Source organism: Arachis hypogaea, chromosome 9, assembly GCF_003086295.3.
Source record: "Arachis hypogaea cultivar Tifrunner chromosome 9, arahy.Tifrunner.gnm2.J5K5, whole genome shotgun sequence".
Taxonomy (NCBI): Eukaryota; Viridiplantae; Streptophyta; class Magnoliopsida; order Fabales; family Fabaceae; genus Arachis; species Arachis hypogaea.
Genome location: NC_092044.1, coordinates 119664054 through 119686697, shown reverse-complemented (window position 1 = coordinate 119686697; position 22644 = coordinate 119664054). Strand labels below are relative to the sequence as shown.

Genomic DNA, 22644 nt, shown 5'->3' with positions numbered 1-22644 from the left:
TAGATAAAATAAATAGATAGAATAGATAGAATAGATACAATATTCAGAAGAAATGATATTAAATATTATCTTAGTAACTCCAAAATAAATCGAACCGAGCTTAGACAAGTTCAACTAGTATTTCAAGCATTCAAACCACAAAATTCTATAGTTGCAGCAGCATCTATTGTAGAGAAAATTAGAAATATATCCCTGCAACAATTCCCACATAATTGGGCGACGTCCTTCATCATTCATCAAGAAAATCTAAATTCCAAGTGAGCTACATATATTAAGAATAAAATATATTTTTTATTTTTAAAATTTGATAAAAATTTTAAAATATTCCTAAATTTTATTTTATTTCAATTTTGTCTCAAAAATTTTCGATTTGTATCAAATATATTTTTGAAGGCTAAATTTTCAAAAGATTTAAGACGAATATAACAATAATGCATGAAAATTATGCTTGATTTGTTTGTGTTGAGGGGTTATTCTTATGAAATTGTTGTTGAATCAATCTTAAATTTTTTGAAAAATTAGCCATTAGGTGTATATTTGATGCAAATCGAAAAATTTTGAGACAAAATTAAAATAAAATAAAATTTAAGGATATTTTTAAAACTGTTGTCAAACTTTAAGAACAAAAAATATACTTTACCCCATATATTAATTTAGACACATCTGTCAAAAAAAACCACAAGTGAAAATAAATGGCATAAACTAAATCTATATTTTTAACTCATGAAAATTGATACAGCAATAAAGATAAGGTTTAGTGATTCTATTAGTATATATAATTTTACTAAATTCCCGACTAAATTTTTATATTAAATAAAAATTTTTAATTAGATATTTACTAATCACTTTTGTGTAAAATAATATGAAATATTATTGAAGTATTTATTTTTATATTTGATGTAAGATGAGTTATACAATTAGGATTATAAGTTTTTTTAAGATAACTATTGATGAGGATTAAATAGAAAATAGCTAATATAAAAGTTACAAAATTTTAAATTATAAATGTATAACTAAAAATTTAATAAAATTATAAAAATTAAGAAAATAATTTAACCAAAATACAATAAAAATTTACAGCCATACAATTTTACATTATTAGAAATAGAAAAGCACCAAAAACCTGTTAGATCTAGATTAAATATCTAAACCAGTCCTAAAAAATTTTCATATTAAAAAATTTTGTTTTCTAATAAATTTTTGTTTTGTAAAAATTCTCAAGAATTATTTTTGTTAGACATATTAATTTTTTTATCGTTTTAAAAATACGCTAATTTATCTTATAATTATATTTTTAGAGCTAATATCATATAATTAAGTTTTTTAGAAACTTACTTATCTAATAATATATATATATATATATATATATGATTTAAAATAACAGAGAACTAATAACTTTTAAGAGGTTTTTTTCTTTATTTTTTACGGTATCGAATTTAAGAGTAAAAAAAAAATTACCGAAATGACTAATTTGGATCAATATATATTTATGCTTGGAAAGACATGGCCGTTAATTTTTGTTTCATTTTGGTTGGAAGAATGGGCTAGAAGCCCAGACTAAAGAGGCCCAAAATACTACAAACATTTCTGCTAACAAAGACAAGTGCCATGGCATCAAAGCTGATGTTAGTTGAATACCAAAAAAAAAAAAAAAGCTGATCTCAGTCACCACCGTCGCCGGAGAGAGCTCCCAGACTGTGAGATCGCGATTGCTCTCAACCGCTCACTTTGAAGGCTGATCGGCTACCGTGTTTCCCTACCTACGAACAAGCTTGAACAGCAGGAGCCATTCTCTCCTTTTCAATTGATGAACTCTTCTCAGCAAGGTATTTATCTTTTCTTCCATAGGATTTGAGTTTGTGATCATTTTTATCCCCGTGTGGACCATGGTAATTTCAGAAAAATCAGGTCTAAAAGCACATAAATTAAAGTCGAAGGGGATACACTTTTTATTTTTGATTTTTTTTTCTGTACTCCATATTATAGGTTGAGTTGGCGGAAGTAAGTACCTTTGGTGAAGTTGTTACATTTTATTACAGGATTCGCAGTTCAGGCTAAAGTAGCTTAGTGTTGAGTAGTGTTATCAGTGATTGATCTGCGGGTGTACGTTAGCGTAAGATGCGCTTCGATTGAAACTCTCTTTGAACCGCTTATTTCATTCCAATTGCAATGGCTCAGATTCCCAACCTGGACAATGCCCCCATCAATCTCATTTCAATCAGGTATACCTCTTTTAAAAGTATTATTTGATAACAATTCTAAATTTTTAATTTATATGGTTATATTTCAGGGAACAATCCCAAAAGGAGCTCATCAACATCCTCAAGAACGTAACTGTTTCTCAATTCCCACCAATTTTTTTTGTCCTTTTTTGGTTTTGACTGCAATTTGTTGTGATGGCACTCAAAAAACAAATTGACTTTGTAAATTGCTTGTGGTCGTTCTTGTTTTAGATTCGAGGGAAGAAGTGTTTGGTTATCGATCTGAAGCTAGGGGACTCTCTCTCTCTCTCATCATACAGACATCGTTACTCAAGGTAATTAAATTTTCTGTCTTTTGCTTCTATTCAAGTTTTACACGGAACATATTTATTGTATTAGATTTCAGAAAATCATTCTTGCCCATGGAAGATAGTTGGAATTTTTTTATAAGTAGTAGTTTGTTGTTTAGATGATTGGATAGTTTTATTGTATACTGAGAGGTTGTGTTGAACCGGTGAAATAGGAGCATGGAGTTGAATTGCGGCATCTTTCGGCTGACCACATTCAAACTGACTGCACCAAAGTGGTCTACCTCGTGCGATCTCAGCCTAATTTGATGCGACATATATGTTCTAATATTCACCATGACGAATCAAAAGGACTACAAAGAGAATATCATGTTTATTTTGTCCCCCGCCGCACTGTTGTTTGTGAGAAAGTGTGTTTTCCCTTAACTTGAGTATGTTGTACTAGTATACTTGTCCTACCATACAAAATAATTATATTTTCTTGTGAACAGGTTCTTGAGGAAGAGAAATTACATAACATGGTTACAATCGGGGAGTATCCCTTGTATATTGTACCAATGGATGAGGATGTACTATCATTTGAGCTTGACCTTGCTTACAAAGTATGTTGTTGGATATTACCATTTCTGCTCTTCCTGATATATCTATTGAGTTAATTTGGTATTGTTGTCCCTATGAGTTATAATTTATCATCTTTGAAATTGTCTTCCATTTAATATTTGCTTTGAACAATTACTTATCCTTGTTTGCCTTCTCATCTATGGTAGGAGTGCCAAGTTGATGGTGATACAAGCTCGCTTTGGCATATCGCAAAAGCAATTCACAAACTTGAGGTTGTAGTTTTGAATACATAATGTTGTCAAATTTGTTAGCAGGGAAGTTTTGGACTCAGAACAATTATCATCAAACTGATAGGAGATAATCAAATACAAATAGAATTCCCTTTTTGATATAATATCATCGATCTGCTTGTCCTCTTTCTTAAAATTGTTTCGTTGTTGTATTTTATTATTTTATTTTGCAGTTCTCTTTTGGAGTGATACCAAATCTGAGGGCAAAAGGAAAAGCATCTGTGCGTGTTGCAGACATCCTAAACCGAATGCAGGCTGAGGAACCAGTCAACTCATCTGACGTAATCATGCTCTACTCTTTTTTTTCCCTTTCTTTCTTCAAGATAACTGGCAACAGTAAAATAGCCAAAAGATACCCCATAAAGAATAAAACTCACACACAGTGAGAGTTTTCAAAGCTTATTTAAATACGCCGTACAGTCCTCTGACTGTTTGATATTTGTATATAGATGGTTATGCCAGAGATAAACACACTAATCCTTTTAGATAGAGAGGTATGTCCTGCCGTTCCATTTACTGTATACAATTGACATCCTCAAAACTTATCATTGAAATTGAGTGCACAATGAATGCTGGTGGATATGGTTACTCCTTTGTGTTCTCAATTAACATATGAAGGATTACTTGATGAGGCAAGTTAATGCAGAAACATCCTACATATTTATGAAAGGATACATATTGCATAGTATCTTTTATTGCTTGTTATTTGATGATCGGTCTTTTCTCCTAAGAATATGAGAATATCTCCTAATCAAGTTTGGTCTGCTTAGTATATTCCTTCCCTTCATTTCTTTCTGAATTTTAATATTGTAAGTATGAATACCAAAACTTTCCAATACCTGCTTTAGTTATTTGGATAAGTAGTTTTGGAGCGTTATGTAGCCTTCATGGCTTATTCTGTTGCCATGATTTTGTCTTCAGAAATATATAATTTCAGCATATGGAAAGAGTTGAAATGTGGCTTACCTTTTTTCTATCTTATTGCATTTGTATAATGCAGTTTTTGAATATCAAGAATGGTTCTATTGAGCTTGATGCGTCTATTATGGGACTTCAGCAAGAGGGGAAAAAAACTAAAGTTCCACTTAATTCAAGGTAGGTTACTTTTCTGACTTCCTCTTTTAGTTTCTACCTTCTATTAATGATGCAATGTTGATGGATGTTAACTCTATTATCTATGAGTTTGAGATGCTTTACTTGCATCATACCTGTTATCTTTTATTTACCATTTGCTCTTTATATATCTTGAAATTTGTTTTCCTGTCCTGTGTTAGTGACAAGCTCTTCAAGGAGATACGGGATCTCAACTTTGAAGTTGTTGTCCAGGTTGATTTTATATTTATCTTGACTAATCTCTCTCTCTCTCTCTCTCTCTCTCTCTCTCTCTCACACACACACACACACACACACACACACACACAGAGGAGTGAAAAGGTTATTTAGATAGACCATCTATGGTTCCTTGTAGTTCTAGTTTCTTAGTTGCTGTCTGCAGTATTGCAGATTTTGCGTCAAAAAGCTACATCCATGAAGCAAGACTACACTGAGATGACGACTACTGTAAGTTGATGTCCTATACTTGGATGCTGCTTTTCCAATTAATTTTGCAAAAAAAAAAAACTTTCAAAACCAAATTTTTATGTGAAAGTATTTATCGAATCGACTGGAATCCTATTGCATACTTTACCTTGGAGATCAAATCCTTCAAGCTGTCACAGTTGTATGCATGCTCATTAATGCAACCTAAGAATAATAAAATAGTTAACTGCATATGTTCAAGTATTTAAACTTTGAGAAGCCTAAACAAGTTTTTTTAACTATTTATATTAAGATGGATCGCCAAAGACATTCTAATATATTGCTTTCCATAATATCCAGTCACAATCAGTTTCCGAGTTGAAGGACTTCGTGAAAAAGCTGAACTCATTGCCAGAAATCACTGTAAGAACTTGTTCATTTTGACATTGACTTCATTAACTAGATTCTTAGAGTTATCAAACATAATATGCTTGAAATTATTTTTCCAGAGACACATAAATCTCGCTCAGCATCTGACAACATTCACATCAAAGCCTTCATTTATGGGGCAGCTTGATATGGAACATACAATTGTTGAGTCTCAGAGTTATGACATGTGAGTTGATGTTGCATGCAGACGTCCTTAAAGTATTTGGATGGCATTTTATTGTAAATTAATCTGGTCAATGTTTGGAGTTTGCTAACTGGTGATGCATTGTGCTTTAGAGATTTCTGCTTGTACATAGCTTATGTTTTTAAGTTGTGAAACTTTAGTCGCTAATTTATGCAGATGCTTTGACTATATTGAAGAGTTGATCCACAAGCAGGAGCCATTGACGACGGTCCTGCGCCTTCTAATCCTATTTTCCGTTACTAATTCTGGGTTGCCAAAGAAGCATTTCGACTACTTAAGGCAAGCTTGAATGACCATGGATCTTTTCTTCTTTTACTTTCCTTTTCTTACTCTATAGAAACTAGGTTACTTGTAATATTTCTCCATTCTTGCTTCTCTGCATTATACCAAGAAATCTTATTTTGTGGTACTCATTGTTGTCCCATATGTTTGTAACTTCCATTTTTAGGAGAGAACTACTACATAGCTATGGATTTGAGCACATAACCACCCTAAATAATTTAGAGAAAGCTGGGCTCTTTAAAAAGCAGGTATCATGAACTAGTTGTTTACTTGCAAGCTCAAATGGGTCTCTGGGATTTTAAAATTTTTTTTTAATTATATTTGTGGAATATTTTTAACTAATGCTCATTTTGCATTTGATCCTCTTAGGAGTCAAGGAGCAACTGGCTTACCATAAAACGTGCTCTGCAGCTTGTGGTTGAAGACACTGATACAGCCAAGTAATTTTCTTCTAGATAATGTGATGCTTGGACACCTTTATTGAGTTTTTCCAATTTTGATTAGGAGGTTGATGCATGTTAGTGTAAAAGTGCTAGAAGCATTTTGACTCTTGCAACATTTGTCCCAGAAGTAATTGTCTTGCAAGTTGTTTTGACTTTACAATAACTACCCCTGAAGTCATGCATATAATGAGATGTGGTTTTGATTGGCAATGCAAAACGTTTGACACCAATAGTATTTCAAAATTAATCTCTTTTGTTTAAGTTATACAGCCACATATTAGAAAGTTATGGATTCTTCTTTAGAAATGTGTTAATGAGTATGTATACAACACAACTAAAATAATTTCTTTTCACGGTGGGATTTGGGGTTGGGCGGTTGTTAGACATGATGAAATGGTAATAGATACAGAAATAAGCATCTCACTATCACCTCATTAAAGGTTAATTGTTGCAACATTGATGTTCCAGTAGTACGTGCTCTTTTTTTAATTTAATTATTATTTATTTATTTATTACTACTTATTTTTAATTGCTCATCTTTTGTGGTTGCACCACAAGTATCCCTCTGTTATATTCACTTCTCAGTAGCAATTACTGATGGTGTTAATGTCTTTGTCTTGGTGTATATAGTACATGGTATTTCTTGCAAAATATTTCATGGGATTCATTTACATCATCATTACTTTATTAATAAAATGCTATTTTTCAATTATCTACTTGTTGCACTCTTGTATCCCTACTAATTTTTAAGTGATTTCCCTCCCATTACAGCCCCAATGATATCTCTTATGTCTTTTCTGGATATGCACCACTTAGCATTCGTCTGATCCAGCATGCCATTCGATCTGGATGGTAAGTTTGAAACTTCAATACTAAAGGCCTTCTTCATAGCTACTGTTGAGCATGGAAATTAATTATTTGTCTAACATGATCATATATAAAATTTAAAGACAAGTTTATAGAGCTGCAAGTTTCATTTAAAAGCAAGGTTCCAATGATGTTATTGTTATTATTAATTTATTAGTACATACTACTTTATAGTTGTGCTCTCTGTTGAGGATGAATTCCAATATTGTTCAGTTTCTTAACTCATTTCAAATTGGAAGACTATAGTGTATTATTATAAACAGCGATTTCCATGCTAATCAAATTATCTTAGCCTTTAGTTCCAGTTTTTCATTTAAACACAATACATTTATTCAAAAAGATAATTTGATTGTGAGCTTAGTTTTAAAGCAACTCATGCAATATTAAATGTGATAATTGGTCTCTCAGGCGTCCTGTTGAAGAAATTTTGAAGCTGCTACCTGGACCTCACCTGGAAACAAAGAGGGTTAGTACTTACTAAGTTGTCTAAATCATAGTATCGGTGCATGCTATAATTGGCCAGCTGAAAATCTTATAACTGTTTCAGCAATATTTTACTTATCCTGTTCATATTAGTCACATCACTTGTATATTCCACTTACCTTAACCTCTCTTTCTATTTATACTTAAAGTTTGGCTTTGCTTGGTTGCTTTTACAGGGTGCATTCTCAAATAGCCCATCATTTGACTCTTTATCAGGGGTTTCAACCGGCATAGCCAAGTATGGGTTTACATCAATCTCCATAAATGCAATGCTTGTGCATTGATTTGACACTGCTAAAACATTTAGCAATAATAATATAACTAATAAGGTTCAGATGGATCCTATCTTTTATTCATCCACAATTTATTATTTGTAAAGGGTATCACTTAGCAGCAGAGTTGAGCTTTACTACCTGGAAAAAATAAACCCTAAATGCAAGAAAGAGTTCAATCACTTTTCTGCCATTTCCTTTGTTTTTAGTTTACTGAAAGAGATAGCAGTTGGAACTTGGTGGTTCACATTTGAAATAGGAGTTTCAGAAATTGCAAAAGATTTTAGTCTTAAAGGAAGACGTTTTATAACTTCTTTGATAACGTTTTTCCCCCTTCTGACCCGTTACATATTTCAGAGTACCTGATGGGAGGCGTGCCCTGGTGCTTGTTGTCTTTGTTGGAGGCGTTACCTTTGCAGAGATTTCTGCTCTTCGGTTTCTCTGTTCTCAGGTGTGGCAATCGTTTCCTTTTTCAAATTGCTTTTAACATGCTAACCGTACATTCTTCCTACTATTTAAATCCTGGTTTTGTAAACTTGGCTATTGATCCATAATGTAGCAGGTGAATGGACGTATTTGCTTAGTAAATTTGTGGCTTATCATGTCTTATCTTTTTGATGATGTGTACTAAAGGCATTATCTTTCTAGAATGGTGTATAGTGTGTCACATTAGGTGTGAATCTCTTCTTGTCATGAAATCGCTTGTTTCAAAAGGTTAAACTATTAGATAGAGATACATAAATCGTCGCATCCAACACTTCTATTTGGTTCCTAAATCAAATTTATAATGTTGATTTTGCAGGAAGGCATGGCATATGATTTAATCATTGCAACGACAAAAATAGTCAATGGACAAACTTTGGTGGAGACATTTATGGAGAAGCTAGGTTGATCAATCATTGCAGTTTTTTTTTTTTCATTTTTTTAACTTTTATTTTTTATAAACTAAATTCTCTTTTCCGGCTTAGGGAGGTGAGTTTATGTTTGATGATGCCAAATGAAAGCTATATGCAGCCTAATCGAGTTCTTCTAGAGTGATGCTTAACCGATGTTTATTGATGTTGTAAAATAAGTGAGACCTGGAATATGAGAGTTGTTTTATTTAGTTCTACTATCGTATATTTGCTTACTTTTATCTGGTTCTTTAATAGAACCTTGGTGTCTCTTCCATGGCTCAAGGTTTCTAGAGATAGTAAAGAGTGATGAATTGTTAATTGAACTACATTTGACAAGGAACCTTAATTTGTATTAAAAAAAGTTAAAAAAAAAGACCCAACCATTAGCAATGATTACAAGATTTTAATCCAAAGTTCGTTAATGAATTGGAGTGCACACTTGGTGGCTGGCTTTACTTGCATTTACACTTGCTGCTTTCTAGGATGTTATCATTTAACATTTCCAAAACACTCCCTTCGTGATGTTTAATCATTTTCGTTCCATCATTTGCCACGCTATTGTGGCACCTACAACGTGTAAGTGTTATGGTATATCTTTATAGTAAACATCTTAGTTTAAACATTCGTAATGATATATTTTGTACTCGCTTGTCAAAATATTTGGCTAAAGAACCAAAAAATACAGAAAATAAAAAACTGGTATTTCAAAATAACTATTTATTCCGAATATTTATATTCACTCATGTAATTTTAGTCATTATCAAATTTATTTATTACTTTTCTTATATGTTTCTAGTTGGTCATTTTTAAACAAATAGTCGAATACAGTAATTTGCAAATATTCAAGAATCATCATTTAATAGATATAAACGTGATTTTGAATTTAGAAATCTTGTACAATCGTCACATAACATCTTTTATAGCTAATTTTACAACATTTCTCTTTACAGAAAAGTACAACCACAACATAATACAAAGTTCCTGCACATTTTGCATGCTCAACTCTATCAGCAATGCAACAGAAATCAAAGTGAAGGAAAAACAATGGAGAATAATACACCATTATACCAGGTGGACATGGCTTACAATACAATATCATCTAAACATCTATGAGCTAAATAATGAAGTTACATTGTCATTAGGCTAAGAACTTTGCACATTCTGATCCCCTTCAATCCGCTGTAAGACTTCTAATATGCTTCCTGCTTTTCTCTTGGCTCTATCTGTGCCATTTTCAGATAATTCGTGTAACACTTCTTCTGCGCCAAGTTCCTTTGCTAGTTTCAATTGCATTAGATCTCCCGTGCAAAGCGACCACAATACGGCCACGGCATTCTCCCTGTTGCGTGGAGACCCGGTTCGTATAACCTCCACTAGAATAGGGATTGGCTCAGCCTGACCGATTGCTATCCTTCCTTCATGGTGGCTTGCAAGGATTGCCATTATAGCTAGTGCTTCGTCTACCATACCACCCCCGGCATCCTTCAAAAATCGCATTAATGGGGCTACTATACCGGCTTTGATGGCTCTTGCTTTGTTTCCTTGATAGATGGAAAGATTAAAGATCGCAGTAGCCGCATCCTTCTTACCTCTCGGAGTACCTTCGCAAAGTAACTTTATAAGAACTGGGATAGCTCCAGCTGCTCCTATTGCAACCTTGTTCTCATCTAGAACGGATAAGCTAAAGAGTGTTGCAGCTGCGTTTTCTCTAGCCTCCATGCTGCCACTTTTCAGTACATCTACGATATCCGGTATAGCTCCTGCATTTACTATAGTTCCTTTGTTGCTCTCATTGATTGAAAGATTAAGAAGTGCTGTAACAGCATGCTCCTGCGTTCGAGGATCCGAAGAAGACAACAATTCCACAAGAAGTGGTATTGCTCCTGCCTCGGCAATACACACTCGGTTATCTGCATTCCTTTTAGCCAGCAACCGGAGTTCACCAGCAGCTGCTCTCTGCTGCTCCATATCACCGTTTGCTAGTTTATCCAATAATGTGTTAATAGCAGTTCTGTCACAATCCGAATGATTGCTTCCGGATTTCTTTGCTCTACAGCTCCCCTGCTTCTTCGGTAGCTCAACACCATTGCTTTCGCACCATAAAGCGATCAAACTCTTCAAAACATAGTTAGGGGTAAGGGCAGTATGCAAAAGTGTCTGCTGCGTCTTGGGGCAGGTTTTGTGACCAGCATCAAGCCATTTCTGAATGCATGATCTTTCATATGTCTACAAAAGAAAGGGAAAATTTCATGAATAACCGTAAGTGGTACCTTTAGCAGAGCATCACAGCCGCTATATACTATAAACAATCGCTATACCTGACCAGTAGAGACAATTACAGGATCTTTCATCAGTTCAAGAGATATAGGACATCGAAAATCATCTGGGATTACCGGAGACCTGTGCTTAATTGGCACTTTTCCATCATCATTGTTATCAACCTCAGGATTTTCGGTTAACACGCAGTCCTTCAGTTTCCTAAGAAGGGATGTTATTGTCTCAAAATATTCTCCTGGTTCCCCACCACTTGTGATAACCAATTCGTGTAACTCAGCAGACTCTTTCTTCAGATCATTTATAGTCCTCAAATGCAACTTGTCGGAAAGTCTTTTGAGGACAGCAGGATCAGGGTCTTTTTCTTTCTGTGCTACTTCCATATCCAAATCTAGTTGTAAATCAGCAAATTCTGTAGGATTTTTGGCTCTTTTGAATTGAGCATGCACCAGTTCAATCTGAAAAAAAAAAAAGAATAAAACAACCATAAAAAACATAGGACATAACTAACTACCAACCAATGCTGCCCCTTGTCTTTTCCAAGAATATCATTCCCAAAAGTTTAAACCACAGGAATTGGTAAAAATGAGAGGGAGGAAAAAGTCTGAATCGCCAGAGATTTTTGTATGGTATTGTTGATTACCTGTTCCTGAACTTCCTCCGATATCTCAAGTTTGTCGTAGGAAATTCCACATAATGCCTCTTCAATTTTTTCAGTTATTTGTTGGAACTTAGCTATTGTATCATTCCTCTGCAAAGCCTGTGAATTTAAGCATTAGTCGGATAATAATTTAACAGAACAGGTTGGATCAACTAATATGTTCAGATAAGCAAAACCAATTCATACGAAAGCATAGGGCATCTTCACAAGTTATCCATCCTTACTCTAACATCAGTGGAATAAAACATTCACAATGAAATCCAAAACAGTGAGTTAGTGCAATGTAAACATCTCAAAAAGTAGGAAGCTTCCACAACTGAATGGCACTAATTCGACCGCAAACTCGAACTCAAGGGGGGAGGACTGCTCAAATTCATATAAATGACATGTAGTCAAATTTTCTAGCAGACCTACATAAACAAAACATTGGCATCTCACAATCTCACATCAATGAAAACATCACTATGATAATTTTCTCCCACATCAAGAAAACGAAATGACCTACAAATCCGAGGTAGCTCATGAGTCATAATCCTATTGCCAAAACACCAACACCACATAAATTCAACTTTCCTATATAGGCAGATCTTCACAAGAAGCTGAATCCACACATCACATACATACATACATACATAGATACATACATAAGTACATAACCTACCTGATAAAGCTTACTCCCATGGTTCACAGAGTTAAGAAGAGTCTTAGCTGAATCCAATGCAACGTTGAGACACTCAAAAGCTGCAACTTGTTCATCACTGAGGAGGGACTCATCATCACTGTCCTTCAATTCTTCAAAGAGAGGGCTCAAAAGCTTCACCCTCCTAACCAGATTCCCATAAATCCTCTTGCAAACGTTGTTGCACTCTGGAAGCCCTGAAACCTCCTTTATGGACTCAGCCAAACGCGCCACAACCATCATGGCCTTGGAGTTCTTCTCACTCCCACCACCCATTTTTTTATGGCACCGCTGGAAGAAGAGAAAATGTCAAAGCCACAAACTTTGACCACAAAACCGAAGGGTGCTTCAAGATTGGAGGTAATTGAGGATACCCAGATGAAGGAACTGTGGAAATCAATCATCAAGGGTATAGAAAGTTGAAAGCTGAATTCACCATGGATGATGTGAATTATTGATTCAAAGAAGAAGAAGCTTTGTTGTGTTGAAAGTTGAAACTTTGATAGAGGTAGGAATTTTTGGAGGAAAGAGAGAAGAGAATTTCGTAATTGAATTGGAAAAGTGAGAAGATTTAGATGGAATTGGAAAAATTGGAAAAATGGGTGTGAGTCTGTGACTATTGAAAGTATAATTCTATAATCTATTTAACAGAAAACGGGGAAAAATGGATAAAATTGGATTGAAAATTATTTGAACGAAGTCGTGGACTTTGCGTCTTTATTGCTCTTTGGAAAAAGTCGTTGGTGCGACGAGTTAAGAAGATAGTAGAAAATTAGAGTAAATATGGGAGAGAAATTATTTAAGGTAAAAGATTATACTTTATCTTTTAAATTAAAAATTTAAAATTTAGAGGATCCAAATTCGATAATAATTAGATAGTAAGAGATGTTTAAATTTTAATCCGATTTAAATAGACTGCTCGCTTAGATCCAAAATTAATTAAAATTTCACTAATTTAAATTTAATTAGATTTTATTTTGACAAATTATATGGACTTAACTGAATTTTAAATTTATTTTTTAAAATTGATTTAATTTAATTTAAACTGCATAACGCATTATAATATTATTATTTTATTTTATTTTTAACTAAAAATAAAAAAATTTAAATTTGTAACTTCTAAATGAGTATAGAAAAATTATATTATTTGACCTATAGCTTATTAACATTTCATTATCATATTTATACTTTTATTTATAATATATTTAATTTATTATATATTTTTATATTATTTATATATTATTATTATTATTATTATTATTTAGTAAATATTTATCTTAAAAATAAGATTTATTTATTTATTTTAATTAATTTATAATTTTTTATTATTATATTATTGTTATTTTAAAAATATTATTGAGATTTGTTATGTAATTTATTTATTTTTTAATTTATAAAACTGCAAATTCCATCAAATCCAAATTATTTGAAATCGGATTGAATTCTCTAAACGAAATCATTTAATCTAAATCGCACTGCAAATAAAATCAATGTTTGAATCTGATAAATTTTTAACTCAAAAACGTTTTAAACTACACTACAAACAACCCTAATAAAGATAACCAAGGTAATAATTCTAATATGTTACATAATTTATTTTTTTACTTTTTATAGCTGATAAATCTTTTTAATTTGAATAATATAAAATCGATATGCCTTATGTAAAAGGTCGTCAAAATAAAGGGAATTTTATACATAACCAAAATAACAAGATAAATTTATAATTATATATATTATTAGAAAGAATTTCGCTAAAAAACTAATTAAAAGTGCAACCAATTCAAACCAATTAATTAAAAAATAGATTTGTCATACAAAAAAATAAAAAATCTATCCTCTTAATTTTTTAACTTTTAAAATTAAAAATAAAAATAAAAATAAATTAAAATTAACTTAATTAACATATATTATAGTTAGCTCGCTAAATTTTTTCTCTTTTAAAATCTCCCCACATGGTAACAACTTAGACATTAAATTCTTCATCTTTGATATTTGGAACTTTTAAGGTGAGTTGTCCATTCTAATCAAGAAATGATATCATGTTAATTGTTCAATTGAAAAATAATATTAATACTTGTTTTAAGTAGAAAATAATTTCTGAAACATAAATTACTTTTATTAATAATAATAATAATAATAATAATAATAATAATAATAATAATAATAATAATAATAATGAAATTTCGCAGCAAATATCATGTAAACGCCGACATGGCATGAAGCAATCAGCTATGTGTAGTTCGGCCATTCACTTCCACAACCAATTTTGATTTTTTTTTTTTTAAATTAGAAAATAATAGAAAAATAAAAACAAAAAAAACAAAAAAACAAAAAGCTAATTCAGAAAATTATCAATTTTCGTTTGACATTTTCCTCATTCATAGGTCATTTGCTTAGTCACCCTATTCTCCAACCCAGCTTGGTTGCGTAAAAGAAATGCAAGGAACAAGGGTAGGTGGCACCATCTATAATTTATTAGAAATTATTAATATATTTTCTACAGATATTAGAGTTTTATTTATATCTTTAATTTTTCTAACAAATCACCAATATTGCAAAAAGCATGTCAAGCAACGTTAGCCTTTCTATAAATAATCATAAATATATAGATTTATACATAATAGTTTCATTTCAAATTTTCAATAATAATATAAACTATTTTTTACATGACTAACAAATATTATCATTTTTTACCAACACTTCACTAACAATAATTTACACCCATATTTACAAAAGCTTTGTACACAAAAATTAATACAATTTACACCCATATTTTTTAAAATTTATACACATAAATCAATAAAATTTATTTATTAAAAACAATTTAATATTAACATTGATCAATAATGACAAAAAATACTAAAAATTACTACCCCAAGAATTTCTCTGACATAAATTGGCTTGTCTAGAGCTTCCTACCTCAACGTTTCAAGTCTTGCAAGTACTTCATTCATTCTCTTTTATTTGATCATTGTCACTTCATTGCAATTTTAGATGAAGATAATTTAATAATTTAATTTAAAAATATACTAAAATAATAGTAAAGTAGGTCAAACACTTGAATTACTTGTGCAACAAACAGAAGAGCATTCAAGTAAGTTCAATTTAACCATGATTTTGTTGATCTCACAAAGCATGTCTGCTACAACAGCAACAACCTAATGCACCTTGTGACTAAATCCTTTAACCGAATTAGAAACAAGGTATATCAATCCATTAAAAAAAAAAAAAAAAGACCAAGGACTTGTGTAAATCATCATAGTATTCATTTGACTCGTTCTACAACCACCTAATGTATCATTTTGATTTTATGGCATGATGTTATATTATATGACACTACATATCAATAAAACCAGAGGCATATGGGATCACAATATACATCAAATTCCTTCCTCATTCATTATAATTTTGAAGGATCCAAAGAAAAATGCACATTTTTCTGTGAATAAGAGTCCTGGTCCTAGCTTACATCAAGAAGCTGAAGGGCGAGGCAGTCTTTTCGCAATTTCCTGTGGTATAAAGAAAAGGGGGTAAAAAAAAGAACAAGTGATCAATCTTTAAGCATAATACGAATGTCCATACACATTTACTTAAAGAGGATTTTCCCAATGAAACTATTGATATATAGCATCATGATATGCATAGTGATGCATCAAATAATAACAGATGTGAAAATGAAGATTACAAACATGAGAAGTAGAGAGGAGACGAGGACAGCCAGATCAGAAGGTGAAAACTCCATTCAAGTATTACCAATTGAAAAATTATATTAGAATTGCATGTGCAGGTAGGATTCTAACCGGCATAATAATACGATTCTTTAAGGTCAAAACTCGAGTATAGGCTTCGCATGGAGCTTAACCTTAAAAACTTTTCTTACAATTTTACCTCCCAACCAAAGATACCCTAAGAGTCAAAAGCAATGACATCTAATGCATATTTTGGATGGTAAAGATGAAAGATCTTGAGTGCATTTATCCAGGTCTCTAAGGAGACTACTTGAACCTAGGATTTAATCTTGGCCAGGTTACTTCGCCTAAACTTTAGGGTCACTGGTAACCAGAGAACCAGAGAATCAAATATTCAAGATCTATTGCATATTGGACTTCACATTGTTGGCTACATTCATGATATGCTTGAATGACTTAATCAAATAATATCTAACCAATGTTATACAGCAACAACAACAAAGCCTTATCCCACTAGGTGGGATCAACTAGATGGATCAAACGATGTCATTGTATTACCGGCATAAAGGCAGCAATCACTAATTCTGAGTTCCCTCCCACAAATTTTTAGGCTGCGTTGGAAGACTATCCTAGACAAAATTACAAAGATATTCCAGGATGCAAGCTGGTTGGAAGAGATAGATAAGGAGATAGGCAACATTTCCATCCCGGAACAGATGAACTTTGTAATTTTTGTTCACCCAAAATGTGGGAACAGACTTCTGTCTCTACTGTCTCAACAAGCTGTATTTTGGGTCTTAGTATGATTACCAATTAAGGATGATATAGGTCAGAAAAAAGTAGGCACGGTAATAATTTTTTAATTAAACAAGTATAATGTAAGAACCTGGCATCTAGAGTAAATAGAAGAATGAAACAGTAATAAAAGGGCATGGGAGAGGGAGTGATATCAGTGAGATATCACCCAATTTCCCAGTATTTGTTATTATTATTTAGTAAAAGGAAGGTATCACAAAAGTATCAGGTAGATCTGATTCTCTCCTAGCGTCTAATCCCATCTTTCGCCATCTTTTCCCATGCCCTCTCACAGTCTCACTACTTCCCACACGGTTTATAGTTCCCACCTCTCTCATAACAAAATGCTCACTGTCCCTAACTCACTTGCAAGTTAGTTACAAAACCCACCCTAGCCCCTATTTCACTCAATTACAGTTAGGTCTCTAATTTCTAATTGGCTTGGTACATAACATATAAAAAGTAATACAAAAGAGTGTAAAACATCCTCACAGCAGAAACGAAAATGAAAACTGACAACACATGTCAATCCCATTGTATATCAGCTAAAAGTAACACCATCAATCAGATCATGTGCAAAGGGATAGCAGGTCAATCATAGCTTCTGAACCCACAAAAGAAGAGGGAAAAAAAAGAGCATCTTCGACTTCATGCCTACTCCTATTATCTTTATTTAGTATCCTCAGTGCATTATGAGAAGGCCAGTAGTAATTCTTGAGAGGCTTTGCAGTTTTCCAGACAGAGGAGGCTCTACCTAGCAGTTTGCGCATGCCAGCATGTTTGTTCAACTCCTCTAGAAGCAGCAATCCTAGATGGCATTAAAATGTGATCCAGATCTAGGCCACTTTAATTCGCCTGGTCTGCTCTAAAACTTTTTCTATTGGCTAAAGTCGGTGTATCACCACCATCAGAAAAGGTTCAAGTTTGGAAGTTTCACGGGACAGGAGTCCTTCCCCTGAGATCATCTTTGGCTTGTGCAATATATATATATATATATATATATATATATATATATATATATATATCATATTGGTGGTACAGCTACCTTCAGACTGCAAGAGCATGGTGGGGAAGCTTGCTACTAGCATGATCAATAATGTCCTAGGAGACCATAGATCAAAGTAAAGACTGAAAAGTTACTACCATAATAGGCTTGGGAAAATCTCAAATACCTGCATGTCAATATCACACAGTATTCCAAATTTCCAACAAGATTTAATACTTGAGCATGTTTTGACTCAAACTTCTTGTGGCCTGCTGTGTACAATTTACTGCTAAACAGACTAAGCTTCACCTCGCATGAACAGTATTGAAGCATTACCCTTTTATTTTTTCACCTTATATTCAAGGATTTACATCCAAATAAAACTGTAACCATACATATTTTACATGTAAATTCCCAAATTGCAGGAAATTCTGAAATCCAGTTACATCCAAATGGTCACTACTACTACTGCTACTACTACAACAACAAAGAAGTCTTATCCCACTTGGTAGAGTCAACTAAATAGACCAAACGACAATAGGGTGCCTTTCATAGATCATAACTGTGTTAAACCCATCTATTCTTAAATAGTTAAATCTCTTTGAATAAAACAACAATCATACATATTCTAAACAATCAACAACTTACTGAATGTTACATGCAATCACGGACATCCTAATAATTAGAACATTTACACTATTGTTCATCCATTCCTATCCTTATCAAAAGAAGCCATGATTAATTTGAAAATTAATAAATTGGAAGGGGGGAAAAACATCAAAGTACCTCAAAGAGTTCATTTATGTTGTCCGCTGTCTTTGCAGATGTCTCTATAAAGAACATTCCGTTCTTCTCTGCATAGTCAATGCCATCCTTCACAGAAACAATGAAATATACTCTATGAGAAAACAAGAGACTTGAGTCTCTAATGAAAAATAGAAATATATTGAGGAGTATTGCAATACCTGAACAGCCACCTCTCGCTTCTCATGAAGATCAGCTTTATTACCAACCAATGCCAGAACTATTTCAGGGCTTCCGTGCTTTTGTAGCTCCTACAAAATTAACAATACTTTAGATCCTGAAACAAATTGACAGAAAATGTAGAAACTCAAGCTATTCCAATCTAATCAATGTAACAGACATAAAGATATTCTTAGAATTGTAAGCCTAACTCCAAGGGCTAGTTCAAAGGGGGAGGACTGCGCAGTGATTCCCACATGCTAATGACTAAACCAAAAAAGAAATTACAATATAGAATCATGTGATAACTACCAAACTACCTTAACCCAGTATTGTGCTTTGCTGAAAGATTCCGGGCTTGTAATATCATAGACAATAACTGCAACCGCTGCACCACGATAATATAGGGGTGCCAATGCAGCATACCTGAAATAGATTTCATTAGCTGAGTTCTCCAAATTGTCTGTATAATATACTGTGTAATCTGGAAAGAAAAAGGGATTTACCTCTCTTGACCAGCAGTATCCCATATTTCAAACTTAACTGTTGTAGAGTCTTGCAGTGCTATCGTTTGCGACAAAAAAGATGCTCCAACAGTTACCTTATATTACAAAGTCTAAAGGAGATAAGAATCCTATAATCGAGTAATTTTCATAACATATCTATCTAAAAGACAATGTGCATAGCTTAGCTGCATTTAGCATGACCAAACACCATAAAAACACGTTTACCTCAGATTTATTAGGAAAATTTATTTAAGTGTTTTGGAGAGAAGTAATGGAAGCAATATTGGTACCTTGGATGTTGGATCGAATTGACCACGGACAAACCTTAGAACAATACAGCTTTTACCGACGCCAGAATCACCTAAGAGAACAAGCTGTGTTCAACAACATTTGAAGGTTAGTTATTGGGCCTTGTAAAATTGAACAACAAAATAACGGAGGTTTAACAATTAATAGGATCATTAAAATTAAGTTTAGCTAAATAATTGATCACAACGTAAACAAAATCCAGGAAATAAATAAGTTCCAAACTTAAACCACCCCCCCCCCCCCACCACACAAAAAAAAAACCGAAACTTTCCTGACTTCCCTTTTCTAATAAAAAACGAATTCAAACGTATAAGATCAAAATTTTTAGGAAAAAAATATCATTATCCATAAAATACCTTAACACGAAGGTTCTTGGCGTCCTGCCCTCCACCATTCTCAGAATTGTCTCGACCAAGCGGCCTCGAATCCCTACCTGTATTCAATTTCATCCAGAAACCCTCGTCAAACCTATAAACAAGAACAAAAAAAATGCTCCAAATTGCACCAACCGCGATAAACCAAAACCCCCAAATCAAAATCAAAACCAAAATTACTCGAAAAAATCCAAAATTTTTAAATCCCCTTTTCAGCTCACGAGCTAAATTAACCTAAAAATTAAGAATTTGGACAAAAATTGAAGAGAATTGTGTGTACCTAGAGTGGAGGAGCCACAGCCCATAGTTCAGAGAGGAGAGAAATGGAAGATGCGGTGACAACTCACAGCACTCGCTATGAAATTTGGATCCTTTTGTGCGCGTGTGTTTTGTTATGGTTGTTGGAGTCCCAAAAAGAAATTGGGGCCAACAAAGCACACAATCTGGTACAGTTAAGGGTTCGTTAATGGAAGGTTTGATTGTAAAGTTGGAAGTTGAAACTGACTTCAAAGTATGAAAATTTTTTGAGAGAAGGTTTGTTTTGTTTCTGCTCTGTTTCTTTCTGCCGTGTGAAAATCGTTGCCTTTCGTGAGGACAAGAATTTGCACGGCGGATAATCTCGTCGCAAAATAATGACTAAATGTGATTAAATTAACAAATTTTGTTAGCTCGGTTATTAATTATATTATGAATATGAATATTTTATATATATTGAAAATTAAGAATTTCATTTTTTAATGCCATTAATATATTAAAATTTTAATTTTAATATTTATTTTAATAAATATTTTTAGAACACTTATTAATTCATAAAAAATTTTGCTAACTTATCTCTTAACAAATTATAGTTATCTCAATATTCTCAAACTCAAAAGTGACGCTACTAGAATGAAATTGAATAAATTTTCTTACTAGTTAACATAATCGATCCGATTTGATTCAATTCATTATTTTGCAATGCATCTTGTTTTGGATAATAATAAGTATCGAGAATTTGACCACACGGAATGGAATCATGCATTACCAGCATCATACAAAGAATACGGATAACGTAAGAATTAGAAAATAATATTGAATCGGCAAAACGGCGGGTAAATGAGATAAAATGTATATTCGAGGCAGTAAATACTTAACGGATACTAAGAAAATATATAAAACATGGGCTCCACAAGCAAGTAACACACATATTCTTTATCTCTACTAAGAACTCTACTAACTTAAGTTTTGAAGTGTCTTTGCAGGTTGCCCTCTGGGCTGGTGCGAAAACAATCCATCTCGAAGTCTTGATAACTCATAAATTCGTATCAACCTCTAGATACAAACATTGGCGCCGTCCGTGGGGACCCTAAAATTGTTTCATAACTATGGCCGATTACAAAATTCAATCCATCGTTGATCAGAACACGCCTCACAAGGAAATGCACCACGAAGATGGTCATGAAACTGATCCCAATTCCACTGATAAACATTAAATCCCCTAGGGTTCGAGCACAATACTGGAGCTCACCGCATTGCCGGATTAGGACTGGTAGACTATGCCCATGCAATGCAAGAAATGTGTCACAAGATGCAAGAAATACAGGAAATGCAGCGTAAGATGCACGAGTTAGAACGTAAGCTTGAAGAATAATGTTCGCAAACTCGGCGATGCCAATCTCGAATCCATACAGCTAGATATCGACGAAATAGCCGAGAAAGGATGACCCCGGAGAGATCCCGAGGTTATTGACATGAGGGTGATCATCGGCGAACTCGGCAAGAGGGAACTAATTCCCAATCTGCCCAGTCCAAAAGGAAACAGACTCCGAACAGGAGCCCAAGTCCTAGACGATATAGGGATTCTAGGGAACATGTAATCTTGGGACAAACCCTGTTTGTCTCACATGTCCTCCAAGTCAGATTGCCTAAGCATTTCGACAAACCAACAGATCTTAAATATGAAGGAAAGTCTGATCTCCAGGAGCACATAGACGCTTTTGAAGCGTGAATAAATTTGGAAGGCGTAGAAGACTACAATAAAACACTAAGCATCTTATGACGAGAGTAGCTCATGAAAAGAGCAACCCATATAAGAAAAACTTGTAACATCACAACCTTACAATATATGCATTATTCCAAATATGTGCACTGAGGTATGATTTCTAACTTAGTTCCTCTTGCGACCCATGTTAATTTAGGCGTCGGAGTCTTTGCAGGAACACCTTTGGGAATGATGAACTTGGGACATTAGAAACTCGGAATAGGATGATGGCGGCAATATCTTGTCTCCAACCTACCCTCTATAATTTTTTTCAAGTAACTCCTAAACTCGGAAGAGCAAAAACACTTTTAAACAATGGTACTGTCTGTGGGGATGCAATAAGATGCAAAGCGTTTCTAGTCATGCTATTAGAACCGACAATAGAATGGTTTAACATCTTGCCTTCTGGTTCCATTTCTTCATTTAATGATATCAAGATCAAGTTTCTTTCTCACTTCACAACGAGGCAAACCCAAGCTAAGCATCCGATTTCCCTACTCGGTATAGAGCAAAGGACTAAGAAAAGCATACATGATTATCTGGATCGGTTCAATAAGGCACTTTTGGAAGTCAACACATGAACTCCTGAAGTTGTTTGCCTCTGTCTCATAGCTGGACTATTTGAAGGAGATTT

General features: G+C 33.5%; 2 protein-coding genes and 1 pseudogene across 3 annotated transcripts; 1 reads left to right on the top strand and 2 right to left on the bottom strand.

Annotated features, from left to right (window-relative positions):
- Positions 1-1613: 1613 nt before the first annotated feature.
- On the top strand, positions 1614-8994 carry LOC112712664 (vacuolar protein-sorting-associated protein 33 homolog; annotated as a pseudogene).
- A 616-nt stretch (positions 8995-9610) lies between these two features.
- Positions 9611-13135, bottom strand: LOC112712663 (U-box domain-containing protein 14). The gene is made up of 4 exons (XM_025765585.3): positions 12352-13135; positions 11673-11789; positions 11074-11487; positions 9611-10981 (listed from the first exon to the last, which is right to left on the bottom strand). The coding sequence occupies exons 1-4, from the start codon at positions 12643-12645 to the stop codon at positions 9899-9901; spliced, it is 1908 nt and encodes a 635-aa protein (XP_025621370.1). The 5' UTR covers positions 12646-13135; the 3' UTR covers positions 9611-9898.
- Positions 13136-15464: 2329 nt separating this feature from the next.
- On the bottom strand, positions 15465-20646 carry LOC112712662 (ras-related protein RABF1). Of its 2 annotated transcripts, none has more exons than XM_025765584.3 (8): positions 20271-20646; positions 19973-20049; positions 19598-19681; positions 19308-19402; positions 19122-19227; positions 18804-18893; positions 18625-18711; positions 15465-15878 (listed from the first exon to the last, which is right to left on the bottom strand). In XM_025765584.3, the coding sequence occupies exons 1-8, from the start codon at positions 20293-20295 to the stop codon at positions 15840-15842; spliced, it is 603 nt and encodes a 200-aa protein (XP_025621369.1). In that variant the 5' UTR covers positions 20296-20646; the 3' UTR covers positions 15465-15839. The 2 variants fall into 2 exon arrangements, with proteins under 2 accessions (XP_025621369.1, XP_072059823.1); XM_072203722.1 differs by having other exon boundaries at positions 19973-20084; positions 20271-20605.
- Positions 20647-22644: the final 1998 nt, after the last annotated feature.